The 23512-nt window shown below is 41.4% G+C and overlaps 2 protein-coding genes across 2 annotated transcripts in view; one reads left to right on the top strand and one right to left on the bottom strand.

Annotated features, from left to right (window-relative positions):
- The first annotated feature begins 2100 nt into the window (after positions 1-2100).
- The window catches only part of LOC311106625 (5'-nucleotidase domain-containing protein 1-like), a 64738-nt gene continuing 43326 nt past the window's right edge, over positions 2101-23512 (top strand). Inside the window, exons 1-6 of the mRNA XM_084149011.1 lie at positions 2101-2432; positions 3111-3202; positions 3528-3599; positions 3785-3894; positions 4097-4176; positions 4290-4371. Coding sequence (XP_084005137.1) covers positions 2340-2432; positions 3111-3202; positions 3528-3599; positions 3785-3894; positions 4097-4176; positions 4290-4371 — 529 coding nt within the window. The 5' untranslated portion in view covers positions 2101-2339. The remainder of the gene's footprint in view (positions 2433-3110; positions 3203-3527; positions 3600-3784; positions 3895-4096; positions 4177-4289; positions 4372-23512) is intronic.
- On the bottom strand, positions 4552-10469 carry LOC311106624 (uncharacterized protein; the record flags this gene model as incomplete). Its single annotated transcript, XM_084149010.1, has 2 exons — positions 4552-7037; positions 10343-10469. 2 exons carry the CDS (start codon positions 10467-10469, stop codon positions 5179-5181), a joined length of 1986 nt encoding a protein of 661 aa, XP_084005136.1. The 3' UTR covers positions 4552-5178.

A 23512-nucleotide genomic window follows, 5' to 3' on the forward strand; every position in this document is an offset into this window, starting at 1 on the left:
AATAGCAAGTAGCTAGTTAGCTGGCTAGCTAGTTTCAACTGGAGATTCTAGATAAAAGGTAAGTAAATAATAGAATCCGTTCCACATTGAGTGAGGTGGGTTGCAGGAAAGTATATTTAGTAGAAGGATGAAAATAGGGAAATATATACAACAAAAGACAAAAAGAAGAAAAACAGGCTATTTACATGGACACACAACAGAGTACACAACCGCACTGCTACGCCATCTTGGATAAGATGGCCAATCAGGCCTTTATGGTAGAGTAGCCAGACGGGAGCCACTCCTCAGTAAAAGGCACAAGACAGCCCACTTGGAGTTTGTCAAATGGCACCTAAAGGACTCTCAGACCATGAGAAACAAGATTCTCTGGTCTGATGAAACCAAGATTGAACTCTTTGGCCTGAATGCCAAGCATCACGTCTGGAGGAAACCTGGCACCATCCCTACGGTGAAGCATGGTGGTGGCAGCATCATGTTGTGGGGATGTTTTTCAGCGGCAGGGACTGGGAAACTAGTCAGGATCAAGGGAAAGATGAACGGAGCAAAGTACATAGAGATCCTTGATGAAAACCTGCTCCAGAGCGCTCAGGACCTCAGACTGGGGCAAAGGTTCACCTTCCAACAGGACAACAACCCGAAGCGCACAGCCAAGACAACACAGGAGTGGCTTCGGGACAAGTCTCTGAAGGTCCTTGAGAGGCCCAGCCAGAGCCCGCACTTGAACCCGATCGAACATCTCTGGAGAGACCTGAAAATAGCTGTGCAGCGACGCTCCCCATCCAACCTGACAGAGCTTCAGAGGATCTGCAAAGAATGGGAGAAACTCCCCAAATACAGGTGTGCCAAGCTTGTAGCGTCAAACCCAGGAAGACTAAGTACTGAGTAAAGGGTCTGAATACGTACTGTATGTAAATGCAATATTTCAGTTCTTTATTTTAGTAGTTAATTATTTTAATACATTTGCTAACATTTCTAAAAACATATTTTCGTTTTGTCATTATGGGGTACTGTGTGTAGATTGATGAGGAGATGTTATTTTAGAATAAGGCTGTAATGTAACAAAGTGGAAAAAGTAAAGGGGTCTGAATACTTTCCGAATGCACTGTATCCAACATATTAGCCCAACACATTTATAGATTTCTGAAATCCTCAGATGTTTCCTAATCACACAACATTGAATTGTCATTGGAATAAAATTAGGACTATAAGAATCAGGGGCACAACTTTGTTTTTTTAATCCAGTCTGATAAACACACCAAACAGCCTACCCAACCGCTCGGAGGCGTCTGCATGGTCCTAAATCACACTGTTTCCTCATCTTGTATCACATTCCAATTATAAAACTGTGGGGGGACAAAATGCAATTTCAGAATGTGCCACCCCAGAATGTGCCACCCCCAGAATGATGATTTCAGAAATGTATCATGTGTTGGGCTAATATGTCGAAAGAGGTTTCAGCAGATGGAAATGCAAAAAGTTTCCCACCCTAACTGAAAAATACTGTCGGCTGCAACTGTGATAAAGCCTGTTAAAACAGTGTACTGTAAGTGTATATTTTCCGTTTGTGAAATTATTTTGCCGTGATATGAAATTAAAGGGCTTTATGTTTCTAGAACGGTATAGCAACTAAGAATCAATTCACGTTTAGATGGAGTAGTGTTTGGCTGTTTTTGCTGCCAGAGCCAGTCTACCTCTGAAAATAACATGTAAGGTCCTTATAGGTCCATATAAGGCTCTACTACACTCCTTAAAGCTAGAATCCAAAATTAAAACAACTGTTTTCTTTACCTGTAGGCTGTACAGTTTAGCTAGACTTCAAATTTACTATGCCAAAATGGATAATTAGTCTAGTTAACAGTAGGCTATAAATCACTTCTAGGCAATTTAAATCTTTGGTAGCTTTTCGCATACATGTTGTCACTATGCCCTGGTGTCGTGCATGTGTGGACCCTATCAGAAAAGCCCCCCTCTTCGAATACTGATGCACATTTATTTGATATACTACGGTACACCCTGACCGGAAGCCTCGGGCACAAACATTTGTGCACACTGCACATTCTGCGCACCTCCACCCTATATCGCTATTGCGGTTGATAAGGAATGTCAAACAATTAATAAACAATTCGTAGACTTGATTTACTAAATGTGTACGATAGTGCCTGGTTATTGGAGACATTCTGTGAAGCATCCCCTTCCCCTTGTAACAGCAACCCTCGTGTTGCCGTAGAAACAAATATATTGGAGGTTGCAGACTCGACATTGACAGATACAGTGTGCATGCTTGTGTAGCCAACAGTGCAACATCCTTGGTTTCTATTGTTTCTAGCACCCTCGTTAAAATGAGCGAATATTTTTCCCTTTCAGATTGTGATGTCATTGGTTTTGATTTGGACCACACTCTCTGTCGCTACCATTTGAAGGAGACCTCTAGGGTGAGTTTATTTGTAGCTCAGGAGCTACAAAACGTTGCGGGCTGTTGTGATTTCTGACAATATGATACTGTTACAGCCGGCTGGCTAGCTACTAAGTATATTAACGCTTGCATGCAACATAATCCATCCTTTCCAGCTGGCAGTGCAAAGTCAGTCGTTCATGGCTCGCTGCATTTTATCAATAGCTAATACTCACAATGTATGATGGAACGAATGGAATAGAATACATACATCCTAGCTACATGGTGTTAATGTGGTAAACGTTGCAGTTGCGATGAACCCCCCCCCCCGCCCAAAACGACATTGTTGTAATGCAACATCTAGCTACCTACCTAACAACACTGTATAGTATGCCGCTATACTGCATGCATAAATTAGATTTATAAGCAATATGCTTGCAACAACAAATTAGCCAGCATGCTCTGGTGAGTCACAGCTGAGTCTGTGTGACATCTGACTGTCAGCCGCAGAAACCCAATGGCATCCTCTCTGTCAGGAACACATAAATTACATTGAAGCCGTGACTTTATAAATAGGTTTACAATGCATACCAGCTCCATCACAGTAGTTGTCAATACAGCACAGTATGTATTTATGTATTGTACAGACATAAAGGTTCAGTGTCACTGAATGTTCACCCCAGCTGTGGATAGAATATATTTTTGTGCTTCTTTGCAGTTGATCTATGAGAGCTTTACCAGGTATCTGGTAGAGCATAAAGACTATGACAAGGACCTTCTTATATTGACCCCTGCTTCCTGGGATTTCTGGTGAGTCATAAGCAGCAGCAGCAGCAGCAGCAGAATGACTGAAGAAAATAAATACTTTTTCTATAAGCTGTAATCATTAATGACTGTGGTGTGCCATTGTAAATTCAGTCTACCTGCATGCATCACTCCACTACTGTGAATGACTACCCCATTTTTCAGGTTAGATAAAGGGCACTTTTTGAAAACGAAAGGCATTGGATGAATGCATGGTGCTCTGGTGAATATCGCTTACAGATTCGTATTGTTATTGCTTAGCATAGGACATTGATCAACACGCTTGTTCTTTGCCAATGACCACTATGAAATGTGTATTCTGTATGTCCAGTTTCAAAGGCTTAGTGGTAGACCTTGAGGATGGAAACTTGGTTAAATTGGCTGAAGATGGAACTGTTTTACGGTAGGGTTACAGTAAATGATACAGTTAAATGCATGCTCAGATATTGGGTTCCTTTTATATTTATATAGGAAAATGCCTGTTTTGAAGTGTATCAATGTACAATATTTGGGCATGCCTTTTTGTTACTTATTTTTCCACCCAAAATGAATAAAAACCCTGATTTTAAACCTGTTTGTTTTGATCAGAGCAACCCATGGGACCAATAACCTCAGCACAGAAGAGCTCATTAAACATTACGGTTCTAAAAGGGAATGGAAGCACTTTAATAGCCTTAATACCTCATTTACGAAATCTAGTAAGTCTGTCATCTTGAATCTCTGTGTCCCATCCAAACGTTGCGAAAGCTGTTTTTTTTTCTTTCTTTCTTTTTGTAAGGCAGTTTATTTTTCATGATTATACAATCTTCTGAAAAAAATCTAATTTTATTTCCAAAGTAAAGAGTGATGATTGATTGGATTGTTTCTTACAATACATATATTCTGTTTTATTCTCCTCAGCAAAGTACTATTTTTATGACAACTATTTTGATCTACCTGGGGCTCTTCTCTGTGGAAGGGTTGTGGATATGTTGCGTAAGGTAAAATATACATATTTTTAAGTGAATTATGATTATGAATAGATAATATGTTTACATGCTTTTTACAAAAATTTTATCTGCTTTCAAGAACATTATTTTGTTTTTGTCAACAGCGTGGGAATGAGGTGAATTCAGACTTTTGGAAAGACATTGTTGCTGCCATTGACCACAATTACAACACATCTGCGTTTAAAGGTATGCTTATTACTTCTTTTACAATCAATCACTTTCGGTTGTTGAAACAGTGCACCATATCGGAATCGCTCATTTAATTGGCCATATCAGTGGGCTGAAATAGTCAAAATCAAAACAATATTTTCAGTTTTGTACTGTAGACGGACACTCAACAACAAAAAAAGACAAAAGCATCAGTTTCAGAAATAACTTTATTCTTTACTTTGATCAGTAAGTTGAACATAGCATAATGCATCCTCAGGCATATAGTTGTTGTTGACATAATACTTTTTTTATGACTGTTTTTCATCCTGTGTGTTGCAATATCACACTGCTGGTTTGTTAAAGGTGTTGCGAACTGACTTAAAACATTGCTTAAAAAACAAGCATGATTTCCTTTGCATGTATATTACAAGACATGTATTAAAGACTTTGAAAACAAAAAAAATCTGCTGTAAATGTTACAGGCAGTCAAAGAGCACCATTTTGCGTATTATTCAAACTGTTTTGTATTCCTTGATCATTGTTTGCTGAATACTTGTGCATATACTGGGAAAGGGAATAGTGATAACAAACAATTGAATTCCAAAATTATATTCTTCCTCTCGTTTAATTTAAATGCCTCCATGAACTGAATGCCCTTCTTAATAGAATACTTGAGAGAATTGCTGCTCTTGCCTTTTCAGCCTTTTCAAAGACAAATTAACTTGTAGAATATTACATCAATCTTTTATTCTACAATGACAACTCAATCTCAATGGAAGTTGTGAATTGAACTATTTCTTTAAGTAGTTTCTTTAAGGTTTCAAGATTTTATTAGTGATTGTATCACGTTGAGGCAATCAGGAACCCAGAGAAAGAGCAGTGAACATTGTCGGCAGCAAAGACACCATTGGTCTCCTCATCAGGGACCTGAATGTAGACTTGGTCATGGGCATTCAGCATAAGGACAGTGCTGCCAGACAACTGATCCAAGAAGCCCTTGTTGTACTCATCGTATGAGAACATGATTGGCTCACCATTTTTGTACAGTGCCACCAATGCATTAGCACCATTAACATGCATATGGTAGGAGAAGTAATATAGACCTGGTACCTGGCAGGAGAAGATGCCAGTCTGGGGGTCATAGTGCTGCTCCCCATTGTAAATTATCTGGTTGAATGGAACGGGTGAACCCGCAGATGGGTAAGCCATAGTCAAAACAGCGCTGAAGGCAGACATAGGGGCCTTCATCATCTCATGATGAGGCATCATAATCTCATGGGACTTGATGGGCATGCTCTTCTCGTGATGGTAAACCATCTCACCAGGGGGACCAGGTGGGCCAGGAGGTCCCATAGCACCTGGGTTACCATCATGACCTCTGGAACCAGGAGCTCCAGGTGGACCCATAGGACCAGAAATTCCCTTGGCCGTCTGGCCAGCTGGGCCAGGTGCGCCGGGAAGACCTGCGTGACCCTTAAGACCTGGTTGACCTGTTGGACCTGAAGGCCCCACTGGTCCTCTTGGCCCTGAGACGCCGTTTTCGCCTGGTTTCCCTGGACCTCCAGGTGTGCCTGGGTGTCCCTTTGCTCCTGCAAGCCCATTTGAACCTGGCTGACCAGGAGCGCCAGTATGGCCCTGAGCTCCCTTGTTACCCTGATGTCCTGTAGCGCCTGTTGCTCCAGGAGGGCCTGCTGCCCCGGGGATACCTGACTTCCCTGCGTAACCCTGATGTCCCTGATCCCCCTTGGTTCCCTTTGCCCCTGGAGCTCCCACCATGCCAACCTCTCCTTTAGGTCCCTGTCCACCTGGTTCTCCCTGGAATCCTCTAGCACCCTGTGGCCCAGCTGGACCCATAAGGCCAGTAGCACCTGTTGCCCCAGTGTAACCTGTTGGCCCTGGCTCTCCTTTCTGACCAGTGGTTCCTGATGTACCTGGTGATCCTCTGTCACCTGGCATGCCATTAGCTCCTGGTTTACCAACTCCTGGTATGCCAGGTGCACCTGGTTGTCCAGCATGTCCCTGGGGACCTTTAGATCCCATATTTCCAGGCATACCTGGACTGCCATTCTCACCTGGCTTTCCTGGTGCTCCTACCCCAGGGTTTCCATTGTGGCCCTTTGGCCCTGGCTGACCCATAGCTCCTGGAGCTCCATCCCTACCTGGAGTACCTGACTTCCCAGGCTCCCCAGGGTATCCAGGGGCACCAGACTTACCAACTCCGGGTTGCCCTGGCATACCAGATGGTCCCATTGGGCCCACTTGACCGTTTGCACCTGGTGCCCCAGGAATACCAACTCCCCTCTCTCCCTTTTGTCCTGGCAGACCAGGGATACCTGGATGTCCTTTAAGTCCGGGCTCACCCCTTTGCCCCATGCCTCCGGGCAGACCGTGTGGGCCAGGTTTGCCAGCAGAAGAGTGTCCAGCAGGTCCTGGGCTTCCAGGGGAACCGGGTGATCCTCTTGGACCCATGGCTCCAGGTGCGCCAGTATGGCCCTTCTCACCGGGCATTCCATTACTACCTGGTTTCCCAGGACCACCTGGATTGCCAGGCTTGCCAGCTGTGGAGTAGCCAGCGGGTCCGGGGGGCCCGGGTGGGCCCTGTTGTCCAGGATGTCCCATGCCGCTCTTGCCGGGAGGCCCAGGGGGGCCCATTGGTCCTGGCTCACCAGGGGATCCTGGAATACCTGGCTCCCCTGCAACAGCTGTGGAAATGGATAAGTGTAATTACCTAAGATGCAGGTAACAACTACAGTAAACTGTAATTGGTTTAGATTTAGGATATCATTTTTTCATCTCATTAAGTTTGTCAGAGTTTTGTTTTTCCAGAGTAGGTTATTAGATTTCAGTCAAGGTGAATTTAGCCAGTCCATTATCTGCTATCAAAGTATTCATGTAGTCCTGTTTTATTCTTAGTGCATCTGAAACATTTGTCTATTTCATTTTAAATTTAATGGAAAGATATATTTATGTATTCTCAGTGATGCCCCAAATGGATCTTAGATGTTTTGAAAAGCTGATGACTCTGATATCTGTGCCCTATTTGTATGGGTATTTATGAACAACTCTGCCATGCACCAGTTGTTACACCAATTGATCCAGTCATGTTTGTTGTGTCCTATTGAGTCCTGTTGCAAACATATAGCGTCGGGGGGTTTCCCTGACCTGACTAAACTACCATCTCTCAGATGTCCATCCTGTGCAAAATAGGATTCATAAAGCAAAGCATGAAATTAGATTATCTTGATTTTCAGTTGGAATATTTAGTCATTTTGCCTCTGCCTGTCTTTGCTCCATATTTTTATTGACATTGTTTAGTCACATCCATTTATTTCTCTCTTAGACCACTTGCATGTCAATTGGTTCCTTTGATCCTTGAATAACCTCTGCTTTGGTATTCCACTCAAACACCACAATGTGATTTAAACAACAGAGGTGATGTAGGCTCTGTGATCATGGAGGGAGGTTGTGGGAACTGACTGCTTTTCCCAGGGTCATTTTGACAGCACCAGTGGTCTGAGGAGATGTCCATATAAACACTGGGGTCCTTGGACAGTGCTCAGCATGTTGAGACTACATTAGACTACTGTAGCCATTTTCTTTTAGTTTAATTTGGCCACACTATGTTGAACCCTTTTATTTTCACAAGTTGTCTGTAGTGCATGTTTATGGTTAGTGGTCCTCCAGTTGTTGATGTATGTGCGTCACCTTGAACCCTTTATTCCTCTTAATGTGGCCTTTGTGAGGCAGTAGAGAGTAGGTCATATGACGGGAAAAATACACGTCATATTGGGATATGATAGTTGTTGAAATGTGTGGCACCTGGCCTAGGTCCTGAAATGCTGAAGGGATATTTTTATCCCTGTGTCTTTGAGAGGTTAGCCCACAATACTTGACACCTTTACCTATACCAATAACTTTCCTGAAGCCATGTTGTTTGTTGCATATTATGTCAAAATTGCATATTATGCCTAACATTTTGTATAACCATTAGTATAATAGTTCAGATATCAGAATTCAGTCCATAGTGGTCAGTATTTGCCTTATACTGTAGCTTGCCTGCATCTCTGAGAAGTTATGACCCCCCCCCCCCCCCCCCCCCCCCCCCACCCCCACTTTTGACTGACGTTAATAAAGGGAAACTGAGTTTCCTGTTAGATATAAAACTTCAAGGCACTAGCAGTTATTAACAGTTTTTATTAATTAATTGTATTATTAAAAGTGATTTTATAATTTACTGGCAAGGCCGTTGCTCCTCAAGTAATGTGTGGTGTGGTATTGCCATGGTGTAAGGTACTGATACAGAAGTCAATAGGAAACATTTTTCTACAGTGACTGAAGTGGATTTGATGCATGATTTGAAGAAAAGCACTTTTCCTGCTTTGGAATAGCACTTTGATAACAAAATGGCCAGACAGGGCTGTAATTTGAAAGCCACTGAGGAGTAGGTTTGAAACCCCAGCAAAGCAGAATGTGCCAAAACTGGACAGTTTAGCAGCCAAGTCAAACCTCAGAAACTGGAAGGTGATAATACTGTGGCATAGCCAGCTGTTCAACCTTGACTTGTCTAGTTAGGCCTAGATCCTATGTCTATTGCCAGCCTCAAACCATACATAGTTCTATATGTAGGCTATGCCATGGCTCTCACATTATACATCCTGAGGGTGTATATCAGACTTACTATTTTATTTATTTAAGTTTATTTGCATTTTTGTCTACTCTACTTTGGGGTGTTTGTTTTGAGAAGTGTCTGGGACAATTTAAGCACTACAAAGTGGTTTGATTGGGTGTGCCCAATGCAACGTGGTAACATCTGTTTTGGAGATTTTTCCTAAATCTAAGCTTTCATTGTTGACTTGTGGAAAAGTTTTGTATTTATGTCAGAGGACACCGGCCATAAAAAAATGCATCGAAACATCTTAAACAAAGCTACTGAGTGCCGTAGTCTGGTTGAGCGACAACACTCATCTCTGGACCATATTCTTGACAGAATGGTCCCATCTCTGCCATTTTGTCAAGCCCCACTGTCTTACCCTCTATACTTTCCCCGCTGTCTTCTGAGCTTTCTCCTAAAGATAGGATAGTAGGATATTTAGTAGGATATTTAGTAGGATATTTCAATTTTTCAAGAGTGACATGGAATCTTGAAAGCAGTGTTATGTGGAAGCTAGCAACATTTAACTGGTGCATTGGTGCTCTTTTTATGAGGCGTACATAAGTGATAATTGCCCCTGGCTATCACTTCTACAGAACCTCTGTGGTCTGACTGTCAGCATTGTTGCAGGAGAATGGTTATTATCTTAACTACTGTAATCATATTTTTATTATCCACTTTCTGTTGATGAATGACTGTGTCCTGTCTTGGGAGCTGTGGAAGGATGCATGGGCCCACGGTTTCCTATTGCTTAACAACTATGGTCAGGTGAAAACCCTCAACAAATTTGACTGAGACATTGCCTCAGGTTGCATCAATAAGTCAGTTTAAGTTACTTGTTCCCCTGTAAAGGATAATGTGCTATCAATCCTGTTTCATAAGATAAGTATGTAGAGATTTAATACTCTACATTTGTGAGTGTTCTAGTAGCAATTAACTTCCGCAGTAATGACAGTTTAAATGTAAATTGATGCTGTATATTCTGCAATTTTACATTGATTAATTAGCTGAAGTAACTTTTTATTTTGATATGTTTATTTGTTCATATCCCCAAAACTTTTTTTTACCATGCTGTGCTTAGTTCCATTTGTTAAAGCTATATGGAGTTCAAAACAGCCATGTTTCTTCCAGTTTGACATTTGGGGTCTGCTTGCACCCAGTATTTTCCTTTTGGCACTGACAGCTATTAGGTGGCCAAGAAAAACTCCTGACCCTAATGACAAACCTCCAGTACAGTCTAGAATTGGAATGAATGAAACCTTCCATAAACCTTCCAAGAGAATGTACCATAAAGCTGATACAGAATTATCTTCAGAACATTAACATGCTGATAGACATGAATATATTGAGACTTACTTTGGACATGGCTCTTAGCAGGATAATGCTGCTGCTTGGCTACTTTCTGTACATGGTAGTGTCTCTCTGGTGTTGCCACGGCCAAGGCCACCAGGAGGAGGAGAACGCTTGTCACTCTGAGGTCCATCTTGTGAAGCTAAACCTGCAAGAAAGAAATGTAGAACAAAATGTTGAAATGTGAATGGTCTTCAACATACAGAGACACTACACTGGCGTCTACTGTATTTCTCTTACAGTAGATTTGCTATTGCCACTACAGCAGGACCTGCAACAACAAACTAACATTTCTGTGTCAGAATGACAAGAAACAAGCACAGTAAGGAACATTACGGACCCCAAATCTTTAGACAGACTTCCAGAGCTACCTCAGATTCAGACTCCCATGTATGGGTCATCCCTTTCATCGCCAAGTGAACCATCTCATCACAATGATAGTTAAGACACATGCTATGAGGACAACTTGAGGCCAGATGACACCAGTACCTACTGCCCCAACCTGTTCCTCAACCATGCCCCAAACTGCCTCCCCCAAGACCCCAACTGCCTCCCCAATGGCCCCCTGCGCACTATATACCTCACAGCACCAGGCACAGAGGGCCACACTCACATACACCCAGAGAGCAGACTAGAGAGTGTGGGCAGGGTACACCTACCAGCAGGCTTAGGCTCCAAAAGATCAGTGGGGGTCGGGAGGCTGCTGTCCCGGCACGGTGCTGTATAGTCCTTAGTCTGGCTGCTGCTACCCAGGCCACTGGGCTCAGGGTATTTATACCAAATCTGTCTCCAGCATCACCCAGAATCTACCTAGTATAAAAGCACCGCCCTGTTGTGATGTCAGCTTTAATGAGGGGTGCCATATCCTCAGAGAGAGAAGGCATGTCACTTCAGGATAATAATCCTCTCATAGCATTTAAAATAACCCACAGCTCCTCCCTCACCCATCCATCCTCAATGGAGCGGGACAGAAAGAGATTTAATTCAGTTAAAGATAAATTGTTATATTTTTGTCTCTGAACTCTTTGACATTTGTGGGTATATGTGGTTGTATGTTCAAGTCGTAATAATGCACAGAGCTATATGGGTATTTACTTTGATTATTTGATGTCTTTGACATCTTAATTGCTGTGTTTTTAGATTAATTAGAAAAACAACATAAGTGTTCCCTTCTTCTACCCAGTTATACATATTTTCGACTGCTCAAATACAGGTGCTGGGGAACATTCATTGTCTCCAAAATAATTTTTTTGACAGAGTGAGCATTTTACTCTGGAAAATTAAAGACTGTCTGTACTTGTGCTTTTTCCTCCTGTCACCCCATGCGGTCCCTCTCTGTAAAAGTAAATAACACGGTGGATGGCCCAGACCATTGAGTCCTTATGGAGGGAACTTCCAGGCAACAGTGAAGTTTCAGCCTTGTACACTTGTCAGTACGCAAACAAATATGTTGCTCTCTTAACAGGATTTTTATGTCAGATTGTGTATGAATTGTGGTAGCAAAATCAATACAGTATATCAGCTTAATGGACTCTGGTAAACATGAGTTATATGTATTTACTGGAGAGCTAAATTGTTTCAACTGTATGTGGTGTAGAGTGCACACAGCGGTACTGTGCCTCCACTGAGCCACAATGCAAGATGGGTACACCAGAGGGCAGAGTTTAGTTTCTGTCCTCAGACCTCTGGTGGTCTGGTTTTCTCAAAGGTCCACCATTGTCTCCTCCTTCAAATTATTTAATGAAAGTCTACCCTGCACATTTGTCACATTTTGCTGCCTTAAAATGTAATCTTAAAATGTATCTACACAACCTGCTCCACATTTTCAAAGTGAAAGAAAAAGTATAGAACATTTTTCACATTAAAAAAATAAAAAATAAATGCAGATGTCTTGTATTTTCAAGTAATGTGGTGGCAGCATCATGTTATGGGCATGCTTATCACAGGCAGGGAATGGAGAGTTTGCCAGAATCAAAATAAATATGAAAGGACCAACACCCAGGTAAAAAGTTATAGGAGACCCTCTCTCAGTCTTCTGAATACCTAACCCTGGGATAGAGTTTTATTTTTCAGTGGGACAATTACACAAATGTTAATGCCAAAGACACACCAGAATGGCTTTCCAAGAGGTGTTGAGTGTTCCTGAGTGGTATAGTCTCAGTCCTGATTTAAATCTGTTTGAAATTCAGAGACAAGTTTTTGATATTGCTGTCCATCAATGATTCTTAACCAAATTTACTGAGCTTGAGCAATTTTGACAAAAACAATGGATATGTTGCCGCAATAGTTGTGCAGAGTTATTCAAAATAATTCACAGCTGTAATCACTGCCAAAGGTGCTTCCACCAAGTATTAACTCTGGGGTGTGAAGACATACGCAATCAATACGTTTTTTATTTTATTTTTATTTAGAAAATGCTTTATACTATTTCTTTCTCTTTGAAAATGTGGAGCAGGTTATGTAGATCTGTAGGAAAAAAATCTAATGTAATCCCTTTTTAGATTTAATTTTAAGGTGACAATGTGAGAACAGCGCAAAGGGCTTGTTGACTTTTACTAGGCACTGTATCTACTCTTATCTATTTTTATGTGCAGTACCTAGCAACTGTGCTTTGTGACGTCACCACGGGCTAGTAGGAAATGCCTACTCCCCAAATAATTACATTGTTATTACATACAATGTCAAGATAGCCTTAGATTTTGTATACAGAAGCTGTGCCTCAAATTGCTCCTTTTGTATATTTTGTTTCTGTCGATCTCCTTATCTGCAGTATTGATCTATGTTCTTCTTTGAGTGGTTTTGCACCTGTTAATCCTTGCCAGCTCAAGACTGAAATGGGCTCGAGGATGTGTTTTAGGTTTCTAAAAATCTAAATAGTGTGTGCTTTTTTTCGACATATCATTTCCAACTTTAATTTTTACAGGCCGCAGAAGAAAGCCAATCGAGCCACCGGGCATCCTTGGTAAACCCCTTTAGTTAAATGACAGAGTTGAAAGAGGTGGAGTCGACACTTAAAAATGTTGCAGGCTCCAGTCCCTCCATCACACTTTCCCCATGAAAGCAGTGTGGACCGCACAGTGGCAATGTGTTTATTTTGTATTTTGGGTCCACGATTTTTTGGTGTGTCAGGATTCATTCCTCCCTATCTAAAAGCATACTGTGTAATTTAATGCAAATGATTGCCTAGACTAGAGGCACCTGAATAGAAGTGCACTGGAAATACCTTGTGGAGAATGAAAGGAGAAGGACTAGGTCTTACAGATAGTTTTTGTGCATGAGGATAGAAGATAAACACCTTCAGGATCACTCTATTGTACTAGTCATCAGTTTTGCATTGTGACACTGGGGCCTGTTGCGAAATGCATAAGCATTGGCCTTTTTACAATAATCATTGGTCACATCATATACATCGCCTCGTAGAACACTGTCACTGATTACTGCCGAGGTGTGGTGGTCTCTCAGGTGCTTATAGCTGCCGAAGCATCACCCAGGTGGGTGCTACACTTTCGGTGGTGGATGTTCCAGCCTACCTACCTACAGAGGAGGAGTAGCCGTGAACTTCAGAGAAAGAGGTGCCTGATGAAAAGTTCCAGACCTGGCTGCCTGTTTAACTGATGTTTCTCCCTCCCTGGCTTTACCATCGACGCCACCTCCACTCAAGCCAGTTACTCCTTTACTGAACTGCATCATCATCTGGCTGTGGAAGACCATCTCCCATGAACTGCCAGCTCCCTGAATCGTTTTTTTAATTCAATTTTTTAGAAGCGACTTTGACATTCTGTATGAAAAGCGCTATATCAAATAAATCTATTATTATTATTATTATAGCACACCTGAACCACTTAATGATGTGGTGGTATTCCGAGTCAATGAAAGCCTCTGGATCTCCATTTGTTGCGTAGTGCTGAGGTTGAAACTGTAGAAGAATATGCAGCTTCTCTCTCCAGACGTGACTAATTCCCTTTCATTAGTTTTAATTACTATGATAATGACTGGAATTCTCACACAACATAGAAAATGGGGCCAACCGTTTACCCCATTATCTTAGTATGTGATACAGGCATACTGTAGATCAAATCTGCACTCTGCTATTATTTCTTTCACATTAGTAAGCACTAGGCAGATGTCTTAAATCTAGGCTAATTGATAGCTGAATCTTTTTCTATTCGTTTGAAATGGTCTTTTGCATTCATGTTTTATGTCTGGTGTGCAAAATACCTACTGCTTTTTGTAGTCTATTTATTCTCATGGGTAAAGTTGGTAGACTGGTGGCTGGGACTACAAATAAAGTTAAGGCATTTAAAATCCTATGATGGGCAGTTCAGACAAAACCCAATGATTTATAGCATTGTGTGTTAGATTTATGAAATGTATGATTTTGCTAAATTGCCATACAAATGTTGTCATCATAATTGCCATCATAATTGTCATAAAATCATCATTAATTTTCCCTGGGCTTGTCTTTGCTGCCCAGGTTCTTTGAATCATTGATGTTGGGGTTGCTTCAGTTTCAGAGTGCTGGGGAAGGCACAGTCTGGGTGAGACAGATCCATTTAGTCTCTGTTAAGAATCTCTCTCCTCTGTTTGTTCCCAGTGATTTGAGGATGCCACGCTGCCTGAGAGAAAGAAGGAAATAATTGCAGGTTGATGAAATGACTAAGCTAGCTAGAGGAGTGGAAAGTGGGAGTCTAAAGATGGCATGTTTTAGCTGGGAAGTGGCTGGGATACAGATTTAACATTTTAATAAACCCAATATGCCACTAAGAGGCGGTTGCAGCTTTATGAATGGAAGGATGATGTTGGCGCTCCAGGCTGAGTGTGGGTGCAATTATAGAGACCCGAAAGACAAACGTCTCGAAATCACGGTCAGAAGCAGAACCGACCAACCTGAGGAGGCTGAGGTTGTTTCAAAATAGGAACCCGAAACCCAAAATGCATCCCTCCTGACTTTTTTGTAGTCATTTTAAGACGTAAGTATTTAAATAGAGAAATTACTGAAAAGCTGGTAATCTGAGAAAGAGGGGGAAATGTAGGCCAAAAGTGTTCAATGTTTTATTTTTCTTGCTGAAGCCTGAGAATGTTTCAAATCAGATTTGGTTCCAATTTTAGGCTCTCATTGAGGACCAGGTAATGGGTGGGGATTGTTAGAAGTCAATTATATTCATAGAGGCAGGACACAACACAGAAGCAGAGCCTTAATGACTAGTGCCTTTAAGTTTAACTATGCCTTCCAGAGCCCTTTAAGTGGAACAAACAGCTCACATGGATGCTTGAGCCAATCCCATGGCTTTTGGCTGGTGTTGAAACACCATCACTGTTGCTCAATCTTCTTCAAAATATGTTTTAACTCTGATCAAGACAAAGTAAGATGGAACATGTTGTCCAAAGCGCAACATTTTTGAGTCTGACTGAATTTTGTAATTTGCAGAATATTTTCTACTATGGATCTAAAAGTATGCTGACCATGAAGTCTGCCTCTTGGATTGAAATCGGCAGACTATATATCTTTGTTTGACTCTGAACTAAGCTAAACGTTGTATTGTATGAAGCGCATTTATCTTAGGTTGATGTCTTTTGCCAGCTTATCAGATTTAGCTGTTTTTGTAGGATTATTATAGTTATTTTATAGTGAGATGTGACATGCCATTAAAAATAGTAACTGGGGAAAGCTAGTATCCTATTTGGTTGGCTTGAGTTCCTGAAGAGGCCAAGGCTGCCATGTGTGCACTGACTGCGTGTCTAATTTACATTATGTTAAACCTTTGATTAATGGTCACAATAAAGCTGGAGGAATCTGCTTATATGGTTATATGCCTATATGGTTATATTCACCAAAAGCATATACTCTTACAGTCCTTTGAAAGACTGGGATGTTTCCCATGTTTTTTTTCCCATTATCCCTCACTCTCTGCTTCCCATGCACTTCTGTGTTGTTAATCAGATAGCTCCTGTCTAGTTCGGCATGTCCACCCAGCCCCAGAGTCCAGCCGCTGAGCCTGGGGGCTTACAGGGCTATGCCCTAGGCTGGGCTGGCCTGTCTTGACTGTCTGGAGGTGGCTACCATCATGAACAGCCATGGTCCTTTTTTTGTCTTTGCTTCACTGGAAGGAGCTCCTGTGTTTACCAAATTACGACACTCTCCAAAATAATCATGGTCGGATGAAAACGCAGAATAAGCCATGCAAGCACTATGGAAAATCCAAGCCATTGCATGTTGGTAAACAACCCATAGCTATATTTTAGGGCTATCTTAGTATGCTGTGATTTCACTTTGGTCTTTAGACAAGGATATGGTTGAAAACCTGCACTGCAGAGTGCCAAACCACCACTGGCATTCAAGTGTGAAAAACCCACACTGATGCAGTAGGTTCACTTTTTAAGTTACCTACCACCCTTACATGGATATAATGCCAATCTTCATACCTACAGTATGTTTTACACAGTGCCATTACACTTGAATCCCAATGTCTGCACACACAATTTGTTAATGGTGCTTCTGAAGCTGTGGCCGATCATCCTTGGTGGCCTGTAGCACTAAAACTTCTGGATATCCCCTTTCTGGGTCAGGTCTGTTTTTGTTTTTCTTGGTTAGATCTTTATTTTAGGTGTGTGGGTTTGGAAGAATCCCTGAACACCACTCTCAGTACGTTGGGAAGAATGTTTGGTTTTAAGTTTAAGAGGTAGGCTAGCTACTTATTTTTTCAACAGAAATCCTGAATAACACTTTTCTCTTGAATACCATGGAAAAGCTCACTTTCCTTTTTTATTGGAATTTAAATGAAATTTCTCTTATTAGACTGGCTAAAAAAGTACTAGATTGTCTGGAAAACAGTTTTTCTCTTATATTTTTAGTACTCGTGTTAGAACAATTTAAATGTCTGGATCTTTGTAGTTCAACATCATATTTGTTCCCACATTTTATACAATTGTTGTTGGCCATGTACACTGAGTGTACAAAACATTAAGAACACTTTCCTAATATTGACTTGTGCAACACCCCCCCCCCACCCCCCCCCCACCCCCACATTGAGCATGAAAAACCCAGCAGCGTTGCAGTTCTTGACACACTCAAACCTACTATAATACACCGTTCAAAGGCACTTACATCTTTTGCCTTGCCCATTCACCCTCTGAATGGCACACACATTGTCCATGTCTCAATTGTCTCAAGGCTTAAAAATAATTATTTAACCTGTCTCCTACCCTTCATCTACACTGATTTGAAGTAGATTTAACAAGTGACATCAATAAGGGATCATAGCTTTCACCTGTATTCACCTGATCAGTCTATGTCATGGAAAGAGAAAGTGTTCATAATGTTTTGTACACTGTGTATAATTCAACAAATTAAACTGTAGTGTATATATACATACAGTGGGGTCCAAAATTATTGACACCCTTGATAAAGATGAGCAAAAATTACTGTATGCGTGTAACTATCATCAGCTTAGCTCTTTCGAAATCCATACATTAAAGCCTGTTGAAACATGTTGTTGTTTAGGTGTGTTTGAGAAGAGAAAGAGTGGGAGGAGAATTACACGTACTTTCTGGCATGGAGCAGGAAGTACAGAACATTTAAAGATAGTGTTGGGTTCTCCTCTCTTCCCAAAATGGGTGCTTCATGTGTCCAATAGGCTTTGTGTGGAATCAAGCTTTTTCCCATTTTCTCCATGTCTTTGGCCTCCTGCAGTCGCAGGAGATGAATGAAATAGATATGTACAACACTGAACTCAAAAGCACTTTCAAAGCACTTTCCTACCAGGAAAGAAATTATAACATATAACCTGTTTGAAAGGTATTTTGTCTCTGTGATCATTTTGTTTCAAATGCAGACCTGCCAACCTGCACACATTTTGCATACCATGCACACAATTTGAGGTCAAAGTACGCTGGTACGAAAAACTACCTGAAAATATGCAAAAACAGGCTTCTAGTTGGCACATTGTGGTTTTTGACTGAACCGTCTGAAGTTGAAGCTGAGCCAATCAGACGACTTGGAGAGGAGAAAAAATCTCTAGCTCTCCACTCTGGCCCACCCCCCGTAGTTCAAGCATCTCTCCACTTTGTCGGTTGCTCACACGGTTGACACGTGTGAGGAAATTTGCCAAATACATTTTCGAAAACTGTATGTGTTAGTCAAGCACATTACAACTACTATTTTGTAGTTAGCTCCTTAGCTAAGACGTCATTATGATGAAGGTAGTTAGCTACAGCGTTTAGTCAACTAAGCGAGAACACTTTCTAGTTAGCTACTAAAGAGTAGCCAATTACCAAGTTCCCATAAATCTATAGCCTACCATTCCTATTGAGGCAGTCTTCTGCTAACAACATTATTAGGCTAAAAAAGGTGCATTTGCTGTGATTTGAGCAGTGTGGGTGTCGCACGCGAGCCTTCGTGGGGTTCGCGGGGCGGGTCTGCAAATGGCATCATGCACCAGACACTACTAGTGATGTGGCAGTCTGACAAAAGCAATGACGTGGAGTCCCAGATTGTTTAGATAAGCTACAGTAAGTGGCAGTGTTGAAAAACTTTCACTCAGCTGAGGTGAATGTCATGAAGTCAACTTCCCACACTTCAAAAGGCTCAAGTTGTTACTCCACAAATCATAAACCAATAGTTGGTGAGGCGAAGGGAGCATGTGAGATATGAGTCAGGTTTAACTGCGTCGGGCTCTATAACTGTACTATAATGACCACTGGTGAGGGCTCGTTAAGCATGTCCCCCACTTAATCACTATGAAGACATCAAAGTCAGGTTCGCTCAGTAGCAGTATTTTTGACTTAGCAAAGTGATGAATAGAACCCTCAATTTTCTTGATGTTTCCAGCAATTAAGTCAGAATTGATTAAATATAGCCTGCCATCATCAGCAAAAATGGTTGTACTAAGCCTGCTTATTTTGAAGTATTTTGGTGCCAAGGAAAAAGTGACTTTTTGCTTTAGGGTCATGATTTGCTGATTTGGTAAATACCAGAGCTTACATTTGCTTTTCAAGATACTGGTGATGACAATGAGGAATGGGCACTAAATGAGAGAATGAAAATGGTCATCAAACAACTGTACTTGTCATCAAATAAAAGTGTATTAGCCTAGTCCACATGTTGTTAAAAGTGGATTAAAGCTGCAAAGATGTGTGTTACTGGCAAAAAATAAACATAACAACTATACTTGTCTTTTACTGCACATTGGGGACAACAGCACATGCAGCCTACTCCACCACTTTGCCTGAGTTTTACTGAGTGACTGGGAGGAGCACACATGAGAATATACATGTTTAATTGTGCCAGTAAACTGGGGTATGGCAACACTGAAATGTGCTTGGTTGCCCTGGCAATCCTGCAGATCTAAATAAGAACTAGTTTGTCAGCTAATGCTTGTCAAAGGTAGTATTTAAAGGCAGAAAATATCAAACTGCTCTCATCAAATTAACCATGTCCTTGACCACTCATTGCCCTCAGTGTGTTCCATATATAGATTTGCCAAACTTGTTTTTCTACCCTTAGTTTGACCATTCTTTATTGTTCATATTTCTTGGGTCAGTTTCCCAGGCACAGATTAAGCCTACGGCAGGACTAAAAAGCATTCTCAATGGAGATTATCCATATTGTTTTAGTCCTTGTCTAGGCTTAATCTGTGTCTGTGAAACCGCCCCTATACTCTGTTCCTTTACAAAAAATGTATAGCACCCTTCAAATGTAATAAACATCAGAGCAGAACTGCACCAAAGTATTTCTGAGCTGTGACCCATCTAAAGCGTTTTAGATTTTTTTTTATATACTTATTCAACCAAACTAATGTTATAAGTCACAAGAAAAGTCTTTAGCCATGGCCCATAGGTGCAATCTGTCAAGATTCAAACTGCTCTGGCCAACGGGGTAGAACAAATAAAGTTTATGGCATAGACTTGGCATATACAAAAGCTGAAGAACTTATGCACATCCAGGTACTTTTTTTTTGCAGATGCTGGAGTTATAGGTGAATTCCTGAAAAATAAAAAAGGAAAACACTGCACACTGCTGTTCATGTTCCAAGGTGAGTTTATTGTTACAACATTTTTACCCTTAGGTCTTCATGGATGCCTGGTGAAGACCTAAGGGTCGAAAACGTTGTAACAATAAAATCACCTGGGAGCATGAACAGCAGTGTGCAGTGTTTTCCTTTTTTATTTTTCATAGACTTGGCATATGCCTTCAAATTCAATCGAATTAAAGTTTTCCTCACTACAGTACACCGCAGCCGTGATGAGTGAGCCACGTCGTTTACCAACCTTTATCTCCTGAAATTGTATTTATTTTCTGAGTAACCACATGGTCTAACATAAGGGCCCCAACTGAGTGAAAGGACACTTGCTACCGAAGGGTATATTTTTCTCACCTCAGCTTATCTAAAGCTGTCTGTGTGGCTCCAAGTCATCACTGTCTACTTGGGGTCCTCAAGTGGATTTTTGAAATGCTTGGTGGTCATCCATATTTCATCCCTCTGTATCCATTGGGACTCTGGACTAAAAGTGGTAATGGATCTGGTTGGGACTGCTCTTGTTCAGGACAGTCACCAGACTTTGGTGTACTGACAAACTTTACTTTGGTGTAATTGTGAAATTTGAATGAGCAAAATTTATTTTTCTTCTGTGACCTTTGGTTTTAATCTTTTAAGCACGCATGGGCAATGGTTTAATCTTGCAACCTACTTGTCATGAATTGGGCATGTACATGCAGCATGTGTTGACATAGCAACTGTATCCATGTTTTTACAGCTTTGTAAAGCTACATGTTAAACTTGGTACCATGAAGTCATCCATGTCGTCACACACTTTATGTCTCAATTGATACGACAGTGGAAAACTAGGCAGAAAGGTAATTTGGCTGTCTGTGTTTACATTTACAGTGCACCCATAACCACTGTGAAATGAGTGGGCTAATGCTAATTTGCAGAAATATGAAAGGAGTGAATCATTGAGGCATTGTACTATAGTAGAAGATCCCAGGCTCTCTGGTCTTTTATTTCTAGCAGTCATTGTGGCCTGACTGCTACAGTACTCTCTGAGTGCTCAGTGTTGTATCCACTATCCTTAACTCTTGGTTTATTTCAGTGGTATGGCCATAGTTATCACAATTTTCTGATTTTATGTTTTTAAGGTTACAGGGGTAAGGTTGTCTTTGAAATGGGGCAGAAGCTTTTTTCAGGGTTGTGTCCATATACAGGAAGGGCACAATTTACCTCAGCTTGTCTCTGAGGAGTGTGTATCTCTAGGAGATACAGCCTCTTTTACCAATTAACATAAAAACTCCATATTGTTAACTTTCAGGTTTTGGTTTTTGAATATTTTAATATATTGTATGGTTTAATTAATATTTTTGTTTGATAATGGCTAGTAGGGTAGGGTGCAAGTATGGTGACCAGTGTCGCGTAATAAATGTACGTCTGTTTTCATACGACTTCTGGTAAGGCATCATTCTTCAAAGGGTGGGAATGTACACTGTTATGTCTGACACTCCAAATTATGTCCTAGTTTTGTTTGTTCTTTGATCTGTGTTAGATTAGTTAGATAAGACAAACTTCTGTTTTGCATGCAACAATAACAGCAGAAGTACAGGTGTAGGATCTTAATTTGACCTATGTTGTCACAGCAAAAGAATCCTGCAGCAACAGGATTTGAACGTTTAGTCCATAATGTTGCTTGATCAGTGGTTAGGCTTAGTATTTTATTAGGATCCCCATTAGCTGTTGCCAAGGCAGCAGCTACTCTTCCTGGGGTCCTATTAGCTGGCCAAAAGTAAGCTACATGAAAGTGCAATACTGTTAATGTAACTGTGTGTTAGTGTTGGTTTTCAGTGAATTTATGTAAATCACGAAGCTCATCTGCATTTGCAGGAAATTTCTCAGCAACAAAAGATTGATGAAATTAAGATCCCACATCTGTACAAAACCAAAGACCAGAAAGTAATTGCAGACTTAGGCAGCCATACTTCTAACATCTTGGCAGATTTGTTTCCTGAGGGTGGGAGGGTGGCACGTTTATTTGATCAGAAACATTAGTTCACCATGTTTATATTCATCAAGAGTCAATGTTTCACTGACATGCAACCATTATGTGGCCTCTTTAGGGGTGTTAAATGTCAGTGTTGTCATTCAGCACTATTTTAATAATAATAATAATAATATGCCATTTAGCAGACGCTTTTATCCAAAGCGACTTACAGTCATGTGAAAAGTATTCAGACCCCTTCACTTTTTCTACATTTTGTTACGTTACAGCCTTATTCTAAAATGGATACAAATATTTTACAAATCCTCATCAATCTACACATAATACCCCATAATGACAAAGCAAAAACGGAAATGTCACATTTACATAAGTATTCAGACCCTTTACTTGAAGGCAGCGAAGCACCTTTGGCAGTGATTACAGCCTTGAGTCTTCTTGGGTATGATGATACAAGCTTGGCACACCTGTATTTGGGGAGTTTCCTGCATTCTTCTCTGCAGATCCTCTCAAGCTACTCAAGGACATTCAGAGACTTGTCCCGAAGCTACTCCTGCGTTGTCTTGGCTGTGTGCTTAGGGTCATTGTCCTGTGGAAAGGTGAACCTTCGCCCCAGTCTGAGGTCCTGAGCGCTCTGATGCTGCCACCACCATGCTTCACCGTAGGGATTGTGCCAGGTTTCTTCCAAACGTGACACTTGGCATTCAGGCCAAAGAGTTCAGTCTTGGTTTCATCAGACCAGAGAATCTTGTTTCTCATGGTCTGAGAGGCCTTTAGGTGCCTTTGGCAAACTCCAAGTGGGCTGTCATGTGCTTTTTACTGAGGAGTGGCTTCCGTCTGGCCACTCTACCATAAAGGCCTGATTGGTGGAGTGCTGCAGAGATGGTTGTCCTTCTGGAAGGTTCTCCCATCTCCACAGAGGAACTCTGGAGCTCTGTCAGAGTGACCATCGGGTTCTTGGTCACCTCCCTGACCAAGGCCCTTCTCCCCCGATTGCTCAGTTTGGCCCGGCGGCCAGCTCTAGGAAGAGTCTTGGTGGTTCCAAACTTCTTCCATTTAAGAATGATGGAGGCAACTGTGTTCTTGGGGACCTTCAATGCTGCAGAATTTTTTGGTACCCTTCCCCAGATCTGTGCCTCGACACAATCGTGTCTCAGAGCTCAACGGACAATTCCTTCGACCTCATGGCTTGGT

This window comes from Coregonus lavaretus (assembly GCF_964263955.1).
Source record: "Coregonus lavaretus genome assembly, chromosome: 31".
Classification (NCBI taxonomy): domain Eukaryota; kingdom Metazoa; phylum Chordata; class Actinopteri; order Salmoniformes; family Salmonidae; genus Coregonus; species Coregonus lavaretus.